The sequence below is a fragment of the Siniperca chuatsi genome, linkage group LG7 (assembly GCF_020085105.1).
Source record: "Siniperca chuatsi isolate FFG_IHB_CAS linkage group LG7, ASM2008510v1, whole genome shotgun sequence".
Taxonomy (NCBI): Eukaryota; Metazoa; Chordata; class Actinopteri; order Centrarchiformes; family Sinipercidae; genus Siniperca; species Siniperca chuatsi.
Genome location: NC_058048.1, coordinates 3,269,845 through 3,288,303, shown reverse-complemented (window position 1 = coordinate 3,288,303; position 18,459 = coordinate 3,269,845). Strand labels below are relative to the sequence as shown.

The window sequence follows — 18,459 nt, the reverse complement described above, 5'->3', positions numbered from 1 at the left end:
AGGATTTGTTCCTACAAATGAAAAGATAAATTCCTAAGAAATAGAATAGAACACACCCTTGCTTAATTCAATACACTCAGATGTTTTGCTTCTACAGTCTTCCTTGGTCTGGTGGCTAATGTTAGCTGAAGTTGGCAAACTCTCGGTCGGGTCAAGTAATGATGATGTCTTTAAAGCAACTGACTTAAGAGAATCTAGAGAAATTTGACATTCCATTACGATGTAGTTGCCACAGTCGTCACTGTTTAGCAGTAGTTAGTTACTAAGTTAGTCTTGCCTTAAGACTTTACAATTTGGAGTGCCCCTGTAGCTTAGGGGTTAAGACGATGACCATGAACTGCAATGTCACTGCTTCGAGTCCAGTTGGGGGCGAGTCCAGACCTTTGTTGCATGCTTGTCTCCCCATTAAGTGGTGTAGTAATTAGGACATCAATACATGCTAAAGAGTAAACAAAACGAAGGGTGGGCAGGGAGGAAAATGCAACACGGGACTGGAGAGTGGCACATTTTCATCATCAACAGAAGAAGCACAGTGCTCCACTGACGCTGCCGTTTGTCGACTCATTGGCCTAAAATGCTGAGTGACCCTGATACAGGGTCATTTTTTCTAGGCCCTGCTGTCCTCTTGGGTCAGCGCTACACTGTCCTGGAGAGAGGCCAGCGCTTGCATGAATAAGTAAAGACCGTTGGGGGACCAAATTCCGTTGGCTGACGTTTCCATCTCACTGAATTTTAACACATTAGGAAGCCCCACTGCCAGTAATGAGCCAGAGACAGAAGGATGGGGATGGGGGCGCGTTGAAGGGTGAGAGAGTGTACTCACATCCTCAGAGCATAACTCCCTAAGCACACTAGACTGTGTCACTCTCAACCTGTTATTGTTGTGCAAATGTTACTCATATCTCGTGAAAAAGATGGCACTCCTGATCAGTAACCTTTTATTTAAAGTGCACTGGTATGCTTCATTACCACAGTGTAAGCCCATAGAGACAAACCTTGATTACAATGTAATCACTTGACAAGCATATCAAATCCCATACAACATCATGCTTTTATGCGGATTACCATATTATTCTGTAATTATATAGTTGCCATGCTGTCAAATGTGGGTATAACAAGCTTATGATTCCTTATAATTTCCTTATAAATTCCTTCAATTTTCTTTATGAGCGACCTCTTGCAGCCATGCAAATAATGACAGTCCTTTCTCAAAAGCAAAGGTGTGAGTGATAGTAGCGTGAACACATGATACTGCTACAAAAGCTTTTATGGAGGAGTTTAGGTAGATGGTTGGGAGTGCAAAGTTTTGGACCTTGACTACAATCTTTCTCTAACCTTAATAAAGTAGTTTTAGTTGCCTAAATGTAACCAAACCTTAACCAAAGAGGTTCATGCTCATATGAATAGCTTTTATATATTGGGTGGTTTTAAAAAGGCACTGACAACCCTAGTTTGTCATTTAGGTATGAAGACATGTTGGGTATGTAGTCCTGCCAATTGAAACCCTAGATCAGAAAATGCTTGTATGGGTCATTTTGGAAGCCACTGACAAAATATCTAATTTGTTGTTTAGGTATGAGGACTTGGATTATTCATCATGTTCATATTTAATTACAGAGAGCCACTGCAAGCTATGACCGGCATTGGTGCAGCAAACTTTATGGACAGTCAAGCTATAATTAAAATAGAGGTTTCAGGTCGTTTCAATTCACTGGGTGCTTTCAGAGGATTCATCAGGCTCTGACCAAGGGAGCTCATACTGTAGCCAAGGTTGTGTGTGTTGTTCTTCAGAGAATGAATGTGTGTGTGTGTGTGTGTGTGTGTGTGTGTGTTTTCTCCTCATCTCAGCCCCAGTGCCCCTGTGCCCTGGCCTCTCTTCCTCCCCCACTGTGTGCGAGTTTATTCACAGGAAATGCAGGGGAGCCTTACGGGTGGCTGGGCTGATGCGAAGCGACGTGGCGTCTCCAGCGAGCCAGGAACTTAGCATGTCAGGCAGGTCAGCACGGGGCAAGCAGACAGTCGATAAAATATTCAATAAAGCACTCCCAGTTCATGGATCTAATTCCTCAGAAAAGGCCCCCCTCCAAAATCCAAAGGAAAAAAAAATCATCATCTCTCCAACCTCTTCTCTTCACACCGGCCGACTGAGTGGGTTTATCAAACTCGGAGTGCAAAAGCCTCTTGTCAATGAAGATCTAACTGAGTCTGGTGGCAAAATTGGAGTAGATTCCTCTCAGGATGACCTCTGGATTTCCAACCCCTCCTTTGCCTCATTTCAGGTAGGGAAAGCTAGCTTTATTCAGAGTGAAAGTTCAGAAGTGTATTGTGACCTTTTCCAGTATAGGCGCTGGTACCCTGACACAGTAGCCGGTTCTTTATGTCCTCAACTTTTTGTTTCTAAAAAAAAAAATACTCTCTCACTCTTTTCTTTCTTGGTTGTACTTTTCTTTGGATTTTATTTTCTGTGCCCTGCATCTTTCCAGAGCCCTGGGGGTTAGAAGAAAACATACGGCAAAGTTTTGACAGTGCGGAGAGTGGAGTCTGGAAGGGCTGGCCCTGGAATGTCTTGTGTCAGTTTAGCGCAATGGGCGCTAATCCCAATTAGCGTCACTCAACTGCACTGAGGGCGCATCACATTGACTTAGCCTCTGCTTAGACAGGCGCCCTCCGTGGACCAGGAGGATACAGTGAAACACCAGCTGCTATCGGCCTGTTTCGCTGATTAACCCAGACACTAAGATGTCGTTGCTGTGTCTTTTGACTCCCGAGCCGCCGCCTCCTCCTCCCTTTGTCGTCTTCGGATAGCTTCCGTCTACTTACATTTTTAACAAGCGTCTCCTCTGTCTCCATCTCTTTTATTGTGTCGTCTGAGTGCGTGGTATTTTATTACTTACACTGCATAGATTGGTTGAGTACACTGGATCAGTGTTACCCACTCAAATGGTTTTCCTTTCTCCCTCTGAATAATTAATGGGAATGGATGGTTAAGGACAAAGGCACTGAAGACTCCATTAAGGGGCGAGATGTTGAGAGGTGCTGACTTCATCATTGGAGTTGTTAGTAACAGGGGTAGTGATCCGATTCAGACAATATTCTATGACAGACATAGACCAAGGAACTACCGGCTTCTACACTAAAGCATGGTCACTAAACCAGTACTGTACGTTTCTGACGACAGGACAGCAAGCAGCACTGAAAGCAGGGGTTGTTCACTCCAAAACCTCATATTGTCTTAACAGTTGTCATGCAGGGCAGAGATTCCTGGCAAATATGCTGCATGGGTTTTGAGCACACAAAAAAACAAAGTGTTTGGACCAACAAGGTAATGTAAGTGAAGGGGATGGGGTGAGAATGCAGCTTTTATAGAGTACAATTGGGAGCTAACCTAAGTGATAAAAATAGCTGGATCTGACTGTAAGGGGTCTTGTTTTTGTTTCTCCAAAGGCACGTCATAATACATCCCAGAGTTTCAGGGCCCCGCAGCTTTCAGATACCTATAAATAAATGCTTTCCTGAGCTTTACTTCTCTCTCTTTCACTTGCAGACACACACTCATGCAAGGGCTGGAGCCGAGTAAATACCCCTTCTGATGAAAAACATTCCAACACTACCAACACCGTGAAAGGGGAGTGGATGGTGGATGGGGTGGCGGTAGTGGGGCTTTTAAAATTGACTCAACTGCCTGTTTTCCCCAAGCACTATTTTCACTGCCACCATTTTTACAGAGAAAGAAGCCCTCAGCTCTCTCTAAGGGTTTTCTGTGCTTAGCTGCAGACAGAGATGAGCTAAGTCTCTTCTTGAGCACTGCATGTTCCAGACTGGGAGGAGGAATGAAATCTCTAACCCCCTCCCACCCCTCGTTTTTTTGTGCTGGATGGTACTACCAAAGAGAGTCTTCTCCAAAAGGATATCTTTCTGTTAGGGTTCAGGACACGATAACTTTACTGGAGGAGACAGAACCAAAATACCAACCTGTCCGACACTTGCATAAGTTGTAGCAATTCTACTACATTCTACTGACAATTCAGAAAAATCTTCTCATGAAATATAAATTCTCTTTTTTCACAAGTAATTTGGATCTCACTATGTAATTTCACCAATTCTACTGTAAGTCATGGTGGCCATTTTGAAAACTGTTGGTGATTGCTGCTTGCTTGTCATACCTAAGCTCCATCCTCTTTGCTACACTTCCAGCAACTGACTGAGCTGACAGCATAAAGTAAAATCAGACTCCAAGCATCGAAACAGATGCCTTCAGAAAACATGACAAATCTTCGTTTTACCAGTCTATGGCTGTTAAATGTAATCACTTTGATACATTTCAAGAACACCATGACTCTAAACTAGGTCCTTTAACAATAATAATAATAATAATAATAATAATAAAAATAATGATAATAATAAAGCCCTTTACATGACAAAATGCACAACCAAAATAATGCAAGAATCAACACAACAATTCAGGGTCGTGTTAGAGGTGGTTTCTGTTCTGGCAATATTTCTTACCTTCACCAAGATACTCAAACTGTTTTTTTAGAAATGTAAAAACAGGCCACAGTCATGATGAAATCTGCGGGAAATCTGATGATATTTACTGGTTTTTCTCTCACTTTGTTCACCTAAGTCCTAAATCACCAGAAATTAAATGTCCACTCTCTTTTGAAATGCTTTTGGGGTGCCTTGAAATAGATACCATACAATAGATACAAGTCATGTAGAGTACAACACTCAAGTCAAAGAACACTCAAGTGGAATAATATTTTTTTTTTAAATTAAACCAACCCCCAACCCCAAAATCAATTCTCAAATAAGTACAGTTACACATAAAAAATACTCCATGACAAGGGCTAAAAGTAAATGTAATCCATTGCCGTCACTCTTGGTTATAGGAGGAGGGGTTGGTGTTGCTGACTTCAGGAATGCTGTCGGTTCAGAGTTGTAAACGGAGTTGGCCTTCACCAACAATGGGGCATATTTTGCGAGATTCTGGGAGTCGATAGCAGGCGTCCGCCGTGACAAAGGGCCACTTCTCCGGCTCCGTGAGAAAGGCATGTTAGTTCAGCTCTTTGATACAGGACACTGTTTCTATGACCACCATTCATTACCATGTATAACAGACGACTCAATGGACATTGCGCATTAGGCATAACTTGGCCGTCCTACACACTCTCAGAGGCATGGAGGCCTGAGAGCCAGACTTCTCTAAACACTCCTAGGTGTCTCATAAAACGAGCTTGGAGTGTAACACAGAGCTTGAGCTTGAAAAAAAGCTTGAGCTCTGTCTTTTCTGCCTTTAGTTTTACTCTGTAGTTGAGACATGAGCTGTCTCGAAGCCCAGGGCTTTGGCGGAGCATCGGAAGAATAACATGGCAGAGGCATCCACATTTGTTTCCACTTATGTTACATGATCTTTAAGAGCCTAATTTGAACAAATCCCTTGCTTCGACCGCACACTGTACTTTCTGAGAGGGCTCTTAACATACGTATGCTGGGTGTTAATGTCATGCTCAAAGTAAATAGTGCCAATGCTCAGGGCTGGGTAGAGTGCACCCTATTTCTGGCCTGAACTACCTCTAGTCTTTTATTAAGAAACCGAATGAAACGAATCAAGAGCAACAAAGGCTGCCTGGACCCTGTCATTTCTCTGCTACTGTAACATTTCTCCAGCTCAAGTCTTTGAATATTCTTTCTTTTAAATTCTCAACACCATCATCCTCAACACTTTGCAGCATAGGTTATTAAAGGAGAAGCGAAAAGCTTCCAAAGGGGGATAATTCGGATCTAATGACATTCATTCAAATTCTACCTAAACTTGTTTCCCCTCCATTATCACATGTAACCCTAACCCGAAGAAAACAAAACCAACAATATAGACAGCTGGAGCACAAGTTATTGTAAATATCCAAACAACAATACCTCAATATAGATAAACACAACACAACTATTACACTTAAAAAGGGAAGAAAAAACCACGAGGAGGAACAATACATTTGGATGCATGCGGTAAACATGTGACAATGTAGGCTACAAAGTAAGTAACACCAAAAAGTATTTTAAAAAAACAAAAAAGTAAAACTACAATAAAAAAATCTAATACAGTAATAACAACAAAGACTAAAAAGTCATTTCAGGAGAACCTCTCTCTGGCTCGACCTGTGAGTGTTTTGGTATTTCAGTTTTTGACTCAAATGCGCTTTGCACAGCAGAGTACAGATCATTAAAAGCAATGTGAGAAAGGGGGGGTGTGAGGGTGGAGAAAGAGTGTGTTTAAAAGCTGTCAGAGAGCCGAGTGCCCGGGGATGAAGCGGGCTGCCCGAGGCTCTTCTACCACATGAAGGCTGCACATTTTCTGTTGCTGAGATACTTCTCTTCAGCTCACTTTGCTCTATCTCCCATCGCTATGTGGCTGTGCCTCTGGCTTGTGGCACTTGCCCCAGCACACTGTGAGTGTGCTACAGCTCTGGGGAATGCCAGCACCATGTCAAAAGAAAGGAGAGAGAGAGTGAGAAAAAGAAGAGGGTAGGAAAGGTTCTGGTCAAATGTTAATGTCTTGTCCTGTCCAATATCCATATCTTTGGTCAGGGGACGACAGCCGCCCTCCCTACCATGCTGTGATGCAAGAATACATGAAACGGTGGGAGGCACTGCATGCGGATCAGAGTCAACCTTGTCCCTCGTTTTTCTTGAGTGTGCCTATCCACACACCCTCTCATACACAGACAACATAAACATTTCATGTTTGGTTAGTAACCATGCATGAGGAATTCCCCCTCCCTGTTTCATGTTTATATTGCCTTCTTGTTGGAGTGCATTGTGCAGAGCGAGCATCCTCAGTACTCCTCCTTGGCTTATAACCTGACCTCTTTCTCTTTTACACACACTTGCAGTCTACCTGAAGGCGAGTCATAAGTTTCCGAGACACTGGCTAAGTCTTCTCACACCAGGAGGGATCTGCTAGGTTATTGTGTGTCTGGTCAGGGGTGGAGGTCACCCAAAGTTACAGGAAGGAATCCTGACAATGGGTGAGGGAAGAACAGGGATGTGTATGTGTCAAAGAAAAGGGTTGGAGATGTGCAGTGGGGTGGGGGTGGGGGTGGGGGGCTGTTGGGGTAATGTCTGGCAGATGACAGCTCTGTGAATTCTTTCCTAGTGCCCACAAGGCAAAAGAAGCGGTGGTGTGGCGGTCACATCTTCAGAACACTTATGGTCTTTATCCCGCTCTTCTTCGCCCATCCTGGGGGGCTCAGCCTGCTGATTACTACACAGGAGGCTATTCAGCAGCTGCCCCTCCTCCTCACCTCCCTCCCTTCACACGCACACAGACACAACCGTCCCCCACCCCCACTCCTACCCGATCTTCCCTTTTCTTCTGGGATGATCTGAAATCATATTTTGCAGTGGTGCAAACATAATGGGAGGGGTGAGGACAAAGGCAGGCCTGCTTTTGGCGCAAGCATCTTTTTGTCGCTCTGCACAAAAGCGGTCAGTTCAACGCCTCGTTCCACAAGAGCGTCACACGGTCTTTTAACCCCCAACTCCCCCAAGCCTCGCCCACCTCCCGATCAAAAGAACGCCTGGATGATATGACAAAACCACACAGAACCACACTCTAAAACACACTTTGCGCTGGGCCCTGACAGGCCAGCTAAACACAAGTCTCCCTTAACTCTTCAATCAATTCTCCACCCCTGCAGCAATACACCCCTCCCTCTTTAAGACTGAATTGAAGTTAGTGTATCGGGAACAGTAAAATGTGTTTTCAATCCCTGACCCCTGAGCCTACACGCCTGCCTGACTTTTAGACTTAACTTTTGTTCGGGACAGTTGTCTATGTGTGTGTGTTGTGGTGGGCTAGGAGGGGGGAAGGCTGGGGTAGGGGCAAGGGGTCCAACAGAAAAAGGGCAGTCAACAAAACTCAATTGTCCTCAGAGTGGTGGTAATTGCATTTGATTAAAATAATGACAGGGTGTCAGGACACTCCCCTCGGTGGGAGTGTTGAGGGCCTGACACTGAAACTGAGGAGGGGGCGAGAGAGAGTGTGACAGAGAGAGCAACAGAAGGAGAGAGAGCACTGTGTAGTTCATTGTCATAAAGCTGAAAGTGTGGCACTCACCTGCATCACCACACAAGACCAGGGCATGAGGACAGCACCACATGGAAAAGAGAAAGAAAACAATTCAACAGTCAACTACATACAGAAATGAAAACAAGTGTATGAAAAACAGAAAAAGGAAAGTTTAGCAGTAACTATTTAGAAAGCCTTAAAAGAATAATAAAAGTAATCTATGACACAAGTTTGACATCTGGTATCCCATAATGTGCACATTTCTGTATTCTGTTTCAGTAATAAAATAGCATCACCCATTTTGATGTGCAAAGGCCTGTGAGAGCAAATATCAATTTTGCAATATTAAATGTAATACTCGGCATAGCGATACCAACAGATGACATGTAGTGAGCATTTTGCACAATACTGTATTCCTGAAAGGGTCAAAGAAGCTTCTGATACAGACTTTACACCATCGTAAGGTATAATGGCTTTAAAGTGAAGTTTAAGAAAATACACAGTGATAGATGAAGTAATCAGGTCTTTTACAAAAGTACAAAAGTATTATCAGCAAAATGTATTTTAAAGTAAAAGAACTCATTAAGCAGCAGATTTCCATCTGTAAGTGTTATATTATCATATATTATTGGGTTGTTATTACTCATTTATCAACGTATAAGCAGCATTTTAATGTAGATGTTCAAGGTGGAGCTCATTTTAACTACATTATATAATGTTGGGTAGTTTAAGCTATAACAGTTTCTCATATTTTATAAATTCAATTCAATTTTTATTTATATAGTGCCAATTCATAACAGAAGTTATCTCATTGCACTTTTCCTATAGAGCAGGTCTACACCTATTATTTACAGAGACCCAACAAGTTGTTAGGTTTTGAAAGAGAGAGAGAGAGAGAGAGAGAGAGAGAGAGAGAGAGAGAGGTTTTGGGAAGGCGGCCCACAACCACAGATCCAGACTCTGCAGGTCCGGAGGCAGAAATACCTGGTGAAAGCGACAGAAACCCCGTCAAATAATTTTTTTTAAATATTACTGTCAGACATAGTGTAGTAAAAAGTACAATATTTTCCTCTGAAATACAGTGAAGTAGAAGTATAATAACAATAAAAAAGTATTTTTTCAATTTTATGCTACTTTAAACTTCTACTCCACTATGTTTCAGAGGAAAATATTGTACTTTTTACTCCACTACATTTATCTGACAGCTGTAGTTACTAGTATCTTGCAGATGACAATGATTTTAAAAACCTATAATGAGCCTACAAGGCATTATTATAAAGTAAATTAAGCTGACTGAAAGTATATAAAATGAGTAAAATTAGCTGTACCGCAGTCGGCTACAATATTAAAATGCTGTATACATGTTAATGAATCAATAATAATAATTCAATAGTATAACATGTAACAAAAAATCTAACACAGAGAGCCCATTTTGACAGTATAGTGAGTACTTTTATTGAAGTAAGATTTTGAATACAGGGCTGTTAGTACTGTGACTACTTGTAACAGAGTATTTTAAAACTGTGGTATTCTTACTTTTACTTAGTAAAAGTAAAAGATCTGAATACTTCTTCCACCACTGATTACCTTCCACTACTGACAATATTACTAACACTACTGATTAAGAAACATTCATACATACATGTGTGGAATCAGTGACACATTACAAGTGTGAACAAACAAGTTGCATCATGTATAATATCAGAGGTAAAAGAGACACACTGGCTAATATCTCATTTTAAAGTTCTTAAGTGTAGTATCTTGTGTTTCTCAAAACTACATTTCCCACAAACCCTGCTGCTTTCTTTTGATAAGACATTATTACAGCTTGTGCAGGTTTCAAGGTTAGAGTGATACATCAATCCAATGGTAAGAAACAAAACATAAAAATCATGTGACATATTCATACCAGAGGAAACAACAAGTCTTACAAAAATGACCCATGAGAACAGTCTGAGATCTGACACCTCTATGGTTAAGGTTTGGTTAAGTTTAGATAGCTAAAACTACTTGGTAACACTTAGGGAAGGATCCTGGCTGTGGATCCGGTAAGGTGGTGTCATGGTTAAAGGAAACCGACATGACTGTAGGTATAAGACAGTAATTTAGTCATCCATCCTGACCTCCTCCCTCAGAGATCTGTGATGGTATAATGGCATGCTAATTCTGCTGTTGCTACTTATTGAGGACAGAAATTGCTTTCACGAACACAAGGGGTCTCTTGTCAGGAAAACATTGATTGTTTTAAGTGTTTGAACATCCAATGTTGCTGTCTTTCTGATGAGGACCGTCTCAGAGGAACTCATAACATCACTCTCTGCCTACATCAAAACCCAAACTGTTCTCAGCCAGTATACTCAAATACAGGGCAGTGTGATCGTCCAAACCTAGCCAGCCCGTCCTTTGCCACGACCCGCAGCAGCCAGTGGCGCTGTTAAACAGCCTCTGCTTTTGATGCACGCGGAAGCCAGAGAGAATGAAAGGGAAGCTTTTACAAGCGGTCCGACAACACTAAGTGTCTGCTCTCTGTAAAAGCAGCGCTCAGGGTCGGAACAGGGGACAGGGAGAAGAAAAGAGCAAGACAAAGTGTGTGTGCGTGTGAGATGTGTGTTAAGGCCATGGAGAATATGATAGCTGGTAGCGATGTCAGGAGCCTCTGAAAGGAGGATGTCTAAGCCGGGCTCAGACTCTCATCTCCTCGCACAGCCTCGCCCTTTCCCAGCATCCTTCTCTTCATTATCCCTTACACCTTCACAGGAAGTTCAGCCTGGCCCTGGAGCAAGAACCCGCCCCCCCACCTCCCTCCCTCTAACACTACCAGAGTCCTGGTCTACACAAAAGGAGAGGGAGTGAGTGTGTTGTGCATTAAGGGTCGCAGAGATGTCAATGAGCCTATGAGGCCCAGTACTTGTATCTTACAACGCACTTCTGCTGTTTAGATGTCACTGTACATAGTATGTAAAGTAAAACTAAAGGCACTTGTCCTCTAGTCTATCAATATGTAACAACAATATGTAACAACAAATAAATAAATAGTCCTTACAGCAGAGAACAGGTTTTCTGTTTTCCTCCTCCTTCCAAATGTAAAAGGTATTTTATTACTTAAAGGGACAGTTCACCCCAACATCAGAAATACATATTTTCCCTCTTACCTGTAGTGCTATTCATCCATCTAGATGGTTTTTGTGTGAGTTGCTGAGTTTTGGAGATATCGGCCGTAGAGATGTCGGCCTTTTTTGAATATAATGGGACTATATGGCGCTCGGCTTGTGGCGCTCAAAGCACCAAAAAATACATTTGGAAAAACTGTTTCCAGAAATCATGACCCGGTTACTCAAGATAATCCTTGTTGTGAGCAGTTTCATGTAGGAACTATTTTCTTTCTACCGATAGTTCTTGATCTGGGTAGCGCATGCATTTGATTTGGAAGCGAGTGAAAGAAAGACGCAACTTATTTTTAATACTGTTTGTCTTTTTTAAACCCAGCTGTTAGTAGGATGAGGTAATGTATCTATTTGTGGCTCTGTAAGATTGATAACTGTAATATGATGACGGTGAAACAAAGTAAACTTTTACGTTTTAGTTTATAACACACTATAATGTAGTTGTAAGCAGATATAAGGTAATTTTTAAGTATTTACCAACATACAGTGTTTGTCAACAATTATAACTTATCCTATGGAGACATACTTTACATTATTACAACTGTGTTTACTACATTGTTATTCATTATCTGTTAATACACCAGCTTCCATGTACGGGGGCCCATAGGAGGAGTTATTGTTGTGACAAATACATTAATAAACACTAATATCTGCCTACAGCTACATTCTAATGTTATAAACCAGTTATTACATGGGGGGTAAATGTTAACATTATACCTAGTGGTATAAGATGCACTCCAAGTAGCTGCAATGTGGGGACATGTGTTGCTCTGTTGCTCTCTCACCATGTTTTATGTCTGTGTTTATTGTAAACTGTCGAAAAAGGATAAAAAAACATCTAAGAAGAAAAATCACATTGCTCTCTGTGGTTCTATCACCCACACAGAGCGTAAGTGAAACTAAAACTTCTACATTCTGTTCCAGAAGTAAGAATCAATCAAAATCACATTGAAATTTGTAATAACACATTACTAAAAGTGCATCCCTGGAACATAGCCTTAAACAAGATTAATAGTTCTGCATCAAGGGGTTATGGCATAGTCCTTCGCACGTACTGGAGCCACCGCAGGTATGCAGTGGGCTGTGCTGTAGCTGACGTGCTCCTTCTCAAAAATGTAACTACACATCGGGGCTGCAGCAGCTACACAAATACTACAGAGATTGCGAGAGCTGTGATTGGTCGGCAATTTTCTGAAAGCAGAGATTACAACGTAAAAGTTGGTAAAAAGGGGACAGCGTCTGTGGATACAATGGATAAAGGAGAAAATTATAGTTACGGAGCTGTAGTTGTTTTGCATGCCAACAAATGAAATATGTTCTATCATGAAGGGTTCAAATTTCCATAGCAAGTGCTATTTTAGAATATGGATAGTAAACCACAACAACATGTTTCACTTTTTCAGAAAGGCTGAAAGAAACACTCAAGTGACAACTTGCACTGAGTTACGGAAGCTAGCAGAACAACGGCTAGACAGGAAGTTACTTTAGGACTTCTGCTAATCTTAACTAGATCTGACTGTGTTTTCATTCATTGTTGAAATGATGCTATGAAGAAAATGTTTATTTGCAGAGAATATGTTTTTGCACCAGGAGTGTGTGTATGAGTGTGAGGATACTAGGGTGACACATGGGGCAGCAGTTACATGTGTGTGTTCAGCCATGTGCGGTGGCTGGTCCTCCCCCCTCTGGCTCGGCTTTTAAAGCCCAGTGTGGGAGAACTAAAAGTTCAAGGTCCTCCTCACTGTGCAACGGGCCTGTATCACCCTCCATGTCTAAATATTTACTGTCCAGCAAGTCCAGACTGGAGCGTACCGAGAAAAGCTGTTGTCTATCTATTAACACTTGGCCCAGTTCATTCGCATTGTGCAATGTGATGAATTGCAAGCATTATGAGGCATGACAAATTCATTATTAAAATATAATCTAATATATAATGAGGAAATGAGGTATATGATGTAATAAACACATAACTCTCAAATCTTTAGACTGTTACACAATACTAAACTCAATAGAATTGACTGTAGATGAGATATTTGGGTCTAGTGTGATTATGAATGTACTTTTAACCACCACAGTGGACTGTTTGTAAAAAGTTGCACAGAGTGCACAGGTAAGTCTTTAAAGAGGCACTCCACCAAAGTTAACACACAAAGTTCAGTTTTTTACAAGAGGCTCTTGTCTGATTTATTTATTTAGTAGGATTACTTAAAAAATATGATCTCCTTTTCATCTTGAGTTTTCAGATCCTCTTAAGATTTATTGATCTATTGATGATACTTAGACATCATAAAACACGACAATTTCAAAGTAAATGTTTTGGTTATAATTTCTATCACGAGGTCAGTGAACGTACTGTACAATGTACTAACCTGCTAGGATGAAACCAAAGCCTTTTCTAAATTACTTCATTACAAAGGTTCAGCAAGAAATATTGTGTGTCCTGCATGAGGGACATTCTGCCGTGAGCTGCTCCTCTCAGGCAGCTCTTCCTCCCAGCCGAGGATGACCCCCCCCCCCTTTTTTTTCCATTCATTTATTTATTCTGTCAGGGTGCAAAAGCTACCAAAACTTTGATCTCACTAAAACTAAAAAAACATTGGAAAACATACACAGTTGTGTTGTATTAGACAGAATCAATTCATAAATCAAATTGCACTGTGTCACCACTCTACCTTATGTCATTCTTATAGGAGTAAAATATCAGTCACACGCTGTCGTGGTAAACCAATATATCAATATACAGTATTAATTCCACAAGTGACAATCTAAAGAAAATACCACCATGGAGCACAAAAACACACACACTCTCACTCTCTCTGATATGCCGTGATCAAAATGTCCGACCAGCAGCTAATTGGGAGTGTTATTACGGAGAGCACTGCTGTTTCTTGTTGGCAGTGATGATGAAAACAAGGGAGAGAGGGACTGAGAAAGATGGTGAGGAAAGAAGAGTGGAAAAGAGGGTGATAGAGGAGTACAGTGTGTACAGTGTGTGTGTGAAGAGCCTGAGAGGACAGCCAGTGGGTGTAGGTGTGTCTTCTAAAGCGGTGTACATATACCATAATATCCCTAAGTTGAAAGGCTATGTGGAATTCAATTTCAACAGAATTTACATTGTCACACACATTAGCCGGATATTAGACATTATCAAAAAGATAACTGATCATTTTAATTAAGATTTTCTAACAATTAAAGCCCCCCTCTATTACCCCTCCAGTCAAACGTGGGTTTTGCTTCTTGCTCCTTCCCTGTGATGTTTGAGCTTCACTCTGCAGAATGATGTATGTGCAGTTTGTTTTCACATTCATCTGCTGAAGGAGGAAAGTTTCTCTGAGCTCACCTTAAATCTCAGTTTAACACCTAGCTAGTCTGGAGCCAGTCCTGGTCCAGTATGAAACTTCCAAGTGTGCCTCCAGTGCACATACACTGAGGACGGACTTTCAGGGAAGTAGGACACATCTTGTGTCCAGCAGTTCAACCTTTTAAATGAACAATATTTGCATATTCTTAAATTCTGGATTTTTTTAATGAGGGAAAAGGAGCAGATGTAGTCAGATGTAAATTAACTTTTTTGAGAAAAAAACATTTCAGACACAAACTATTATTTCAGCAGAGTCTTTATATGTCTTAAAGTCTGGAGGAGATCTTTTCGCAATTTCAAATTACCAACTGAATACGTACACTTCTTATACATCCCTCTTGTTTATGGGAACTTTGGCAATCGTTATTATTTTGAAATCCTGCAGACTAAAACAATTAATCATAAGTTAGTTTAATTGATAATGAAAATATTGCTTAGTTGTAGCCATAAACAATTGCCAAACAAAAAAATGAATACATCTCAGTTTAAAAAATGACAAATATGGTAAATGGACTGTACTTATATAGCGCCTTTCTAGTCTTTGTGACTACTCAAAGCGCTTTAAAATCATCCTTCCATGATTGATAAAATACTGCACAGAGTGAATGTCACACACTGGCCTAATATTAGCCATTAAGCATTAAACATATGCCGTAGCTGAGATTAGATTATCATTGTGTATTTTTAATATATCCACTGGGGCTCTGTCATATTTTGCTAAGGTCTTTTTGAATGTCCAACAATTTCTTGTTTTTTTAATATATTTATTTCCTTTGATTATAAGGAAAGCCTGCAACTACAGATGTTTAAATTATAAAACTACACTTGTTACTATTTGTCAAATGGAGAAATGTATTATTTCCCCTGGCACCGGGGTCCCATCTTATTCTTCCTGCTCTGTTCACAGTGAATCATCAGATCCACTGAATCACCCCAGCCTCCATAAAAACCCCTCCTCTGAGTGTGTGAAGGCCAGGACAAGCCGGCTCTTGACGGAGAGACAGAGACGGTATTTGGAAGCTTCTGGAGTGTTTTTCTGGCTGAAGCTCCAGCCAGACTCCTCGGTGTCCTTCAGAGTAAAAACAAAAATATTTGGAGTGTATGGCTCACAGCTAGAGCACATCTCTTATTTGTTATCACTTATGCTCCAGGCCCGGTTTACATTCTCCTGAGTGTGTCCACTGGCGTGTTCATCCGGAAATGTGTCCCCTACGCCCCCTCCTGATTTAGATTTGGAGAGCAATAAAGCCTGCTGAGTTGTTGCCTTGGACAAATAAACTGACCGAAGTGTTGATGTAGAGATGTCCGAAAGAAACAAAAAAAGTTTGGAAGACAGAGAGAGAGAAAGAGAGGGAGAGAGAGAGAGAATGATAGGTGCTGGTCTCTCGCTCCTTCCTGTGAAAGTTTCCGGCGAGGCAGTAAACATGGCAGCGTCTGTCTCCTGTGGGAGCTGAGGGAAATGTGTTTGTGTGAGAGTGTGTTGTCGAGTGGATCTTTGTGTTTATGGATGCTCATGTGTCTGTGTGTGGTGATGTACCGCTTGTCGGTGCATGCATACACGGTCTGGGTGTGTGTGTGTGTGTGTGTGTGTGTGTGTGTGTGTGTGGGTCAACAGTTCCTTTCCTCTCTGTGAGGGAGTTGTGCTGGAGCCAAGTGCCCAGCTGCTCATAGGTGTCTGTTTACAGGCTGCTCCACAGAGCTAACAGGAAGACACACACACAAACACACACACACACACATATATATATATATATATATATATATATATATATATATATATATATATTTATATACACACGCATGCCTTGCATCACTCTACAAGAATTCTCACAAAACACACAACATATAAGGTTTGCCCTAACAGCTTGTGAAGTAATTTCATTTGCTTCATTTGTTAGCGTCTGCACTCGGAACATTAGGTATTTAACCACATTACTGCATAATTATATCACCTGAAACAATTACCAACAAGAACTAACTTAATTATAGTGATTTCAGAATTTACCTGCTTGACCACTGAGCAAATGTTTGGTAGTTAAATGGTTTGTTCAATTACTCAGAATAACGTATAATAATAGGAACTCTGACTGGGACATTTGAAGGCTGCTATTCAAGAAACAGTTGTCAGCAGCAGAGGAGGAAGAAGTACACAGATGCTTTACTTAAGGAAATGTCCCAGTTCTACATTGTAAACAATTCCATTACAAGTAAATGTCCTGCATTTAAAATCCTACTTAAGTAGTAAAGTCAGTTTTATTTATATAGCCCAAAATCACAAATTTGCCACAGGGGGCTTTAACAGAAGAAAGCACAGAAGTATTATAAGAATTTATTATAAGCATTTATCAAAGTAGCAGTTCTGCAGTAAAACGTCCTCTGTGACTGAAATATTATTATATATGACATTATTAGATTGTTAATACTGATGCATCAGTGTGTAAGCAGTGTTCTGCTGCTGTAGCTGCTCGAGGTGGAGCTTAACTACTTTATATACAATGAGGTGGTTTAGTCCAGTGGTTCCCAACCAAGGGTTCGGGCCCCTCTAAAGGGTCACAAGGTAAATCTGAGGGGTCGTGAGATGGTTAATGGAAGAGGAAAGAAGAAAAAATCTAAGTTCTGATACACAAATTTATATGATTTTTTTGCACTTTTCTCTAGTCTTTGCATTTTGGAAATATTGGATAATTTGAACAGTTATTGAAATGAAACCATGTCAGACGTTTAGAGGGGAAATGTCTCTTGTGGAACTGCTGACAGCTCATAGACTGAAACATGACAGGGGCCTCTGTTGGAAACCACTGATTTAATCTTTAACAATGTGTTGTATTGTATAAACTTATCATGTGTTTTTTTTCACAGATTTAGCGTAAAGTTACTCTTTAAGCACAAATTTGAGTTACTTGACATTTGAATATTTCTATTATGCTGCTTAATATTTTTACTCCAAATTATTTATCTGAAAGCTTTAGTTATGTATGTGTTGGTGTGAATGGATGGGTGAACGCACATACTTATGTATTACGTACATGTATGAATGAGTATATGTGTATGTGGCTGTCTGTATATGAATTACAACTATTTAATAGACATGTATGTACTGATATAATATGTGCACGTGAATATATATATGTGTGTGTTTGTATAGATGATATATGCACGTGTGTATGTGCGTGCACATGTATGTGTGTGTGTGTGTGTACGCATATGTGTATGTGTGTATGCGCGAGTGTATGTGTGTGTATAGCGGGTGTAAGGGTCACGGAGTAAAAGATGCACGTACATAGGCTCGTGCGATAATTTACTAATGGTCCCACCTGTGTGTATGTCGCTTCAGGTGCTTCTGTTTTTCATAGGACAGAAATCTGGCTCAGTTAGTATAGTTAGTTATGCGCAGGTCTACGGAACATTACGTCGGCAGATCAAACCCAGCCTCGAGCATATTTTCTTCAGCTTCAGAATCACCATTGTCTGGTTATATTTTTCCATCATGTTGCATAAGGACATAATTCCTTCAAAGTAAATCGTCTAACTGGTTTTTAGTTTATTTTACCCCCCCTTCAGTTCAGTCTCATGTCTCCTGTTGCTTCAACAAGCACATTGTGTAGCACAACCTTTTTCTCATTATCAGTAACACCATGACATTGGCATTGAATATTGAATATTGGAATATAAGAGGAATCAGCTCCCCTGCAAAAAGGAGCAAAGTATTGAACCAAACTGAAATCAGAAATTGTCTATTACAAGAAACCCATCTCACAGAGGCAGCGCCTCAGAAACTCAGGGCCTGATGGATTGGCCAGACCTACCACTGAATTTATAATTCCAAAATACATATTGCTTCCATTCTGATTAGCAAAAACACACCATAT

General features: G+C 40.8%; 1 protein-coding gene across 4 annotated transcripts in view; it reads right to left on the bottom strand.

Moving 5' to 3' along the window:
• Window positions 1-18,459, bottom strand: part of bcas3 (BCAS3 microtubule associated cell migration factor) — a 380,835-nt gene that overhangs the window by 126,849 nt on the left and 235,527 nt on the right. The window contains exon 24 of one of the 4 annotated variants that reach the window (XM_044202933.1): window positions 6,438-6,460. The exons of 2 other annotated variants lie outside the window; for them this stretch is intronic. In XM_044202933.1, the coding sequence (XP_044058868.1) occupies window positions 6,453-6,460 (8 nt within the window). In that variant the 3' untranslated portion in view covers window positions 6,438-6,452. Of the gene's footprint in view, window positions 1-6,437; window positions 6,461-7,910; window positions 8,114-18,459 lie in introns of those variants that run through there. One more of the 4 variants, XM_044202929.1, reaches the window with a different exon arrangement.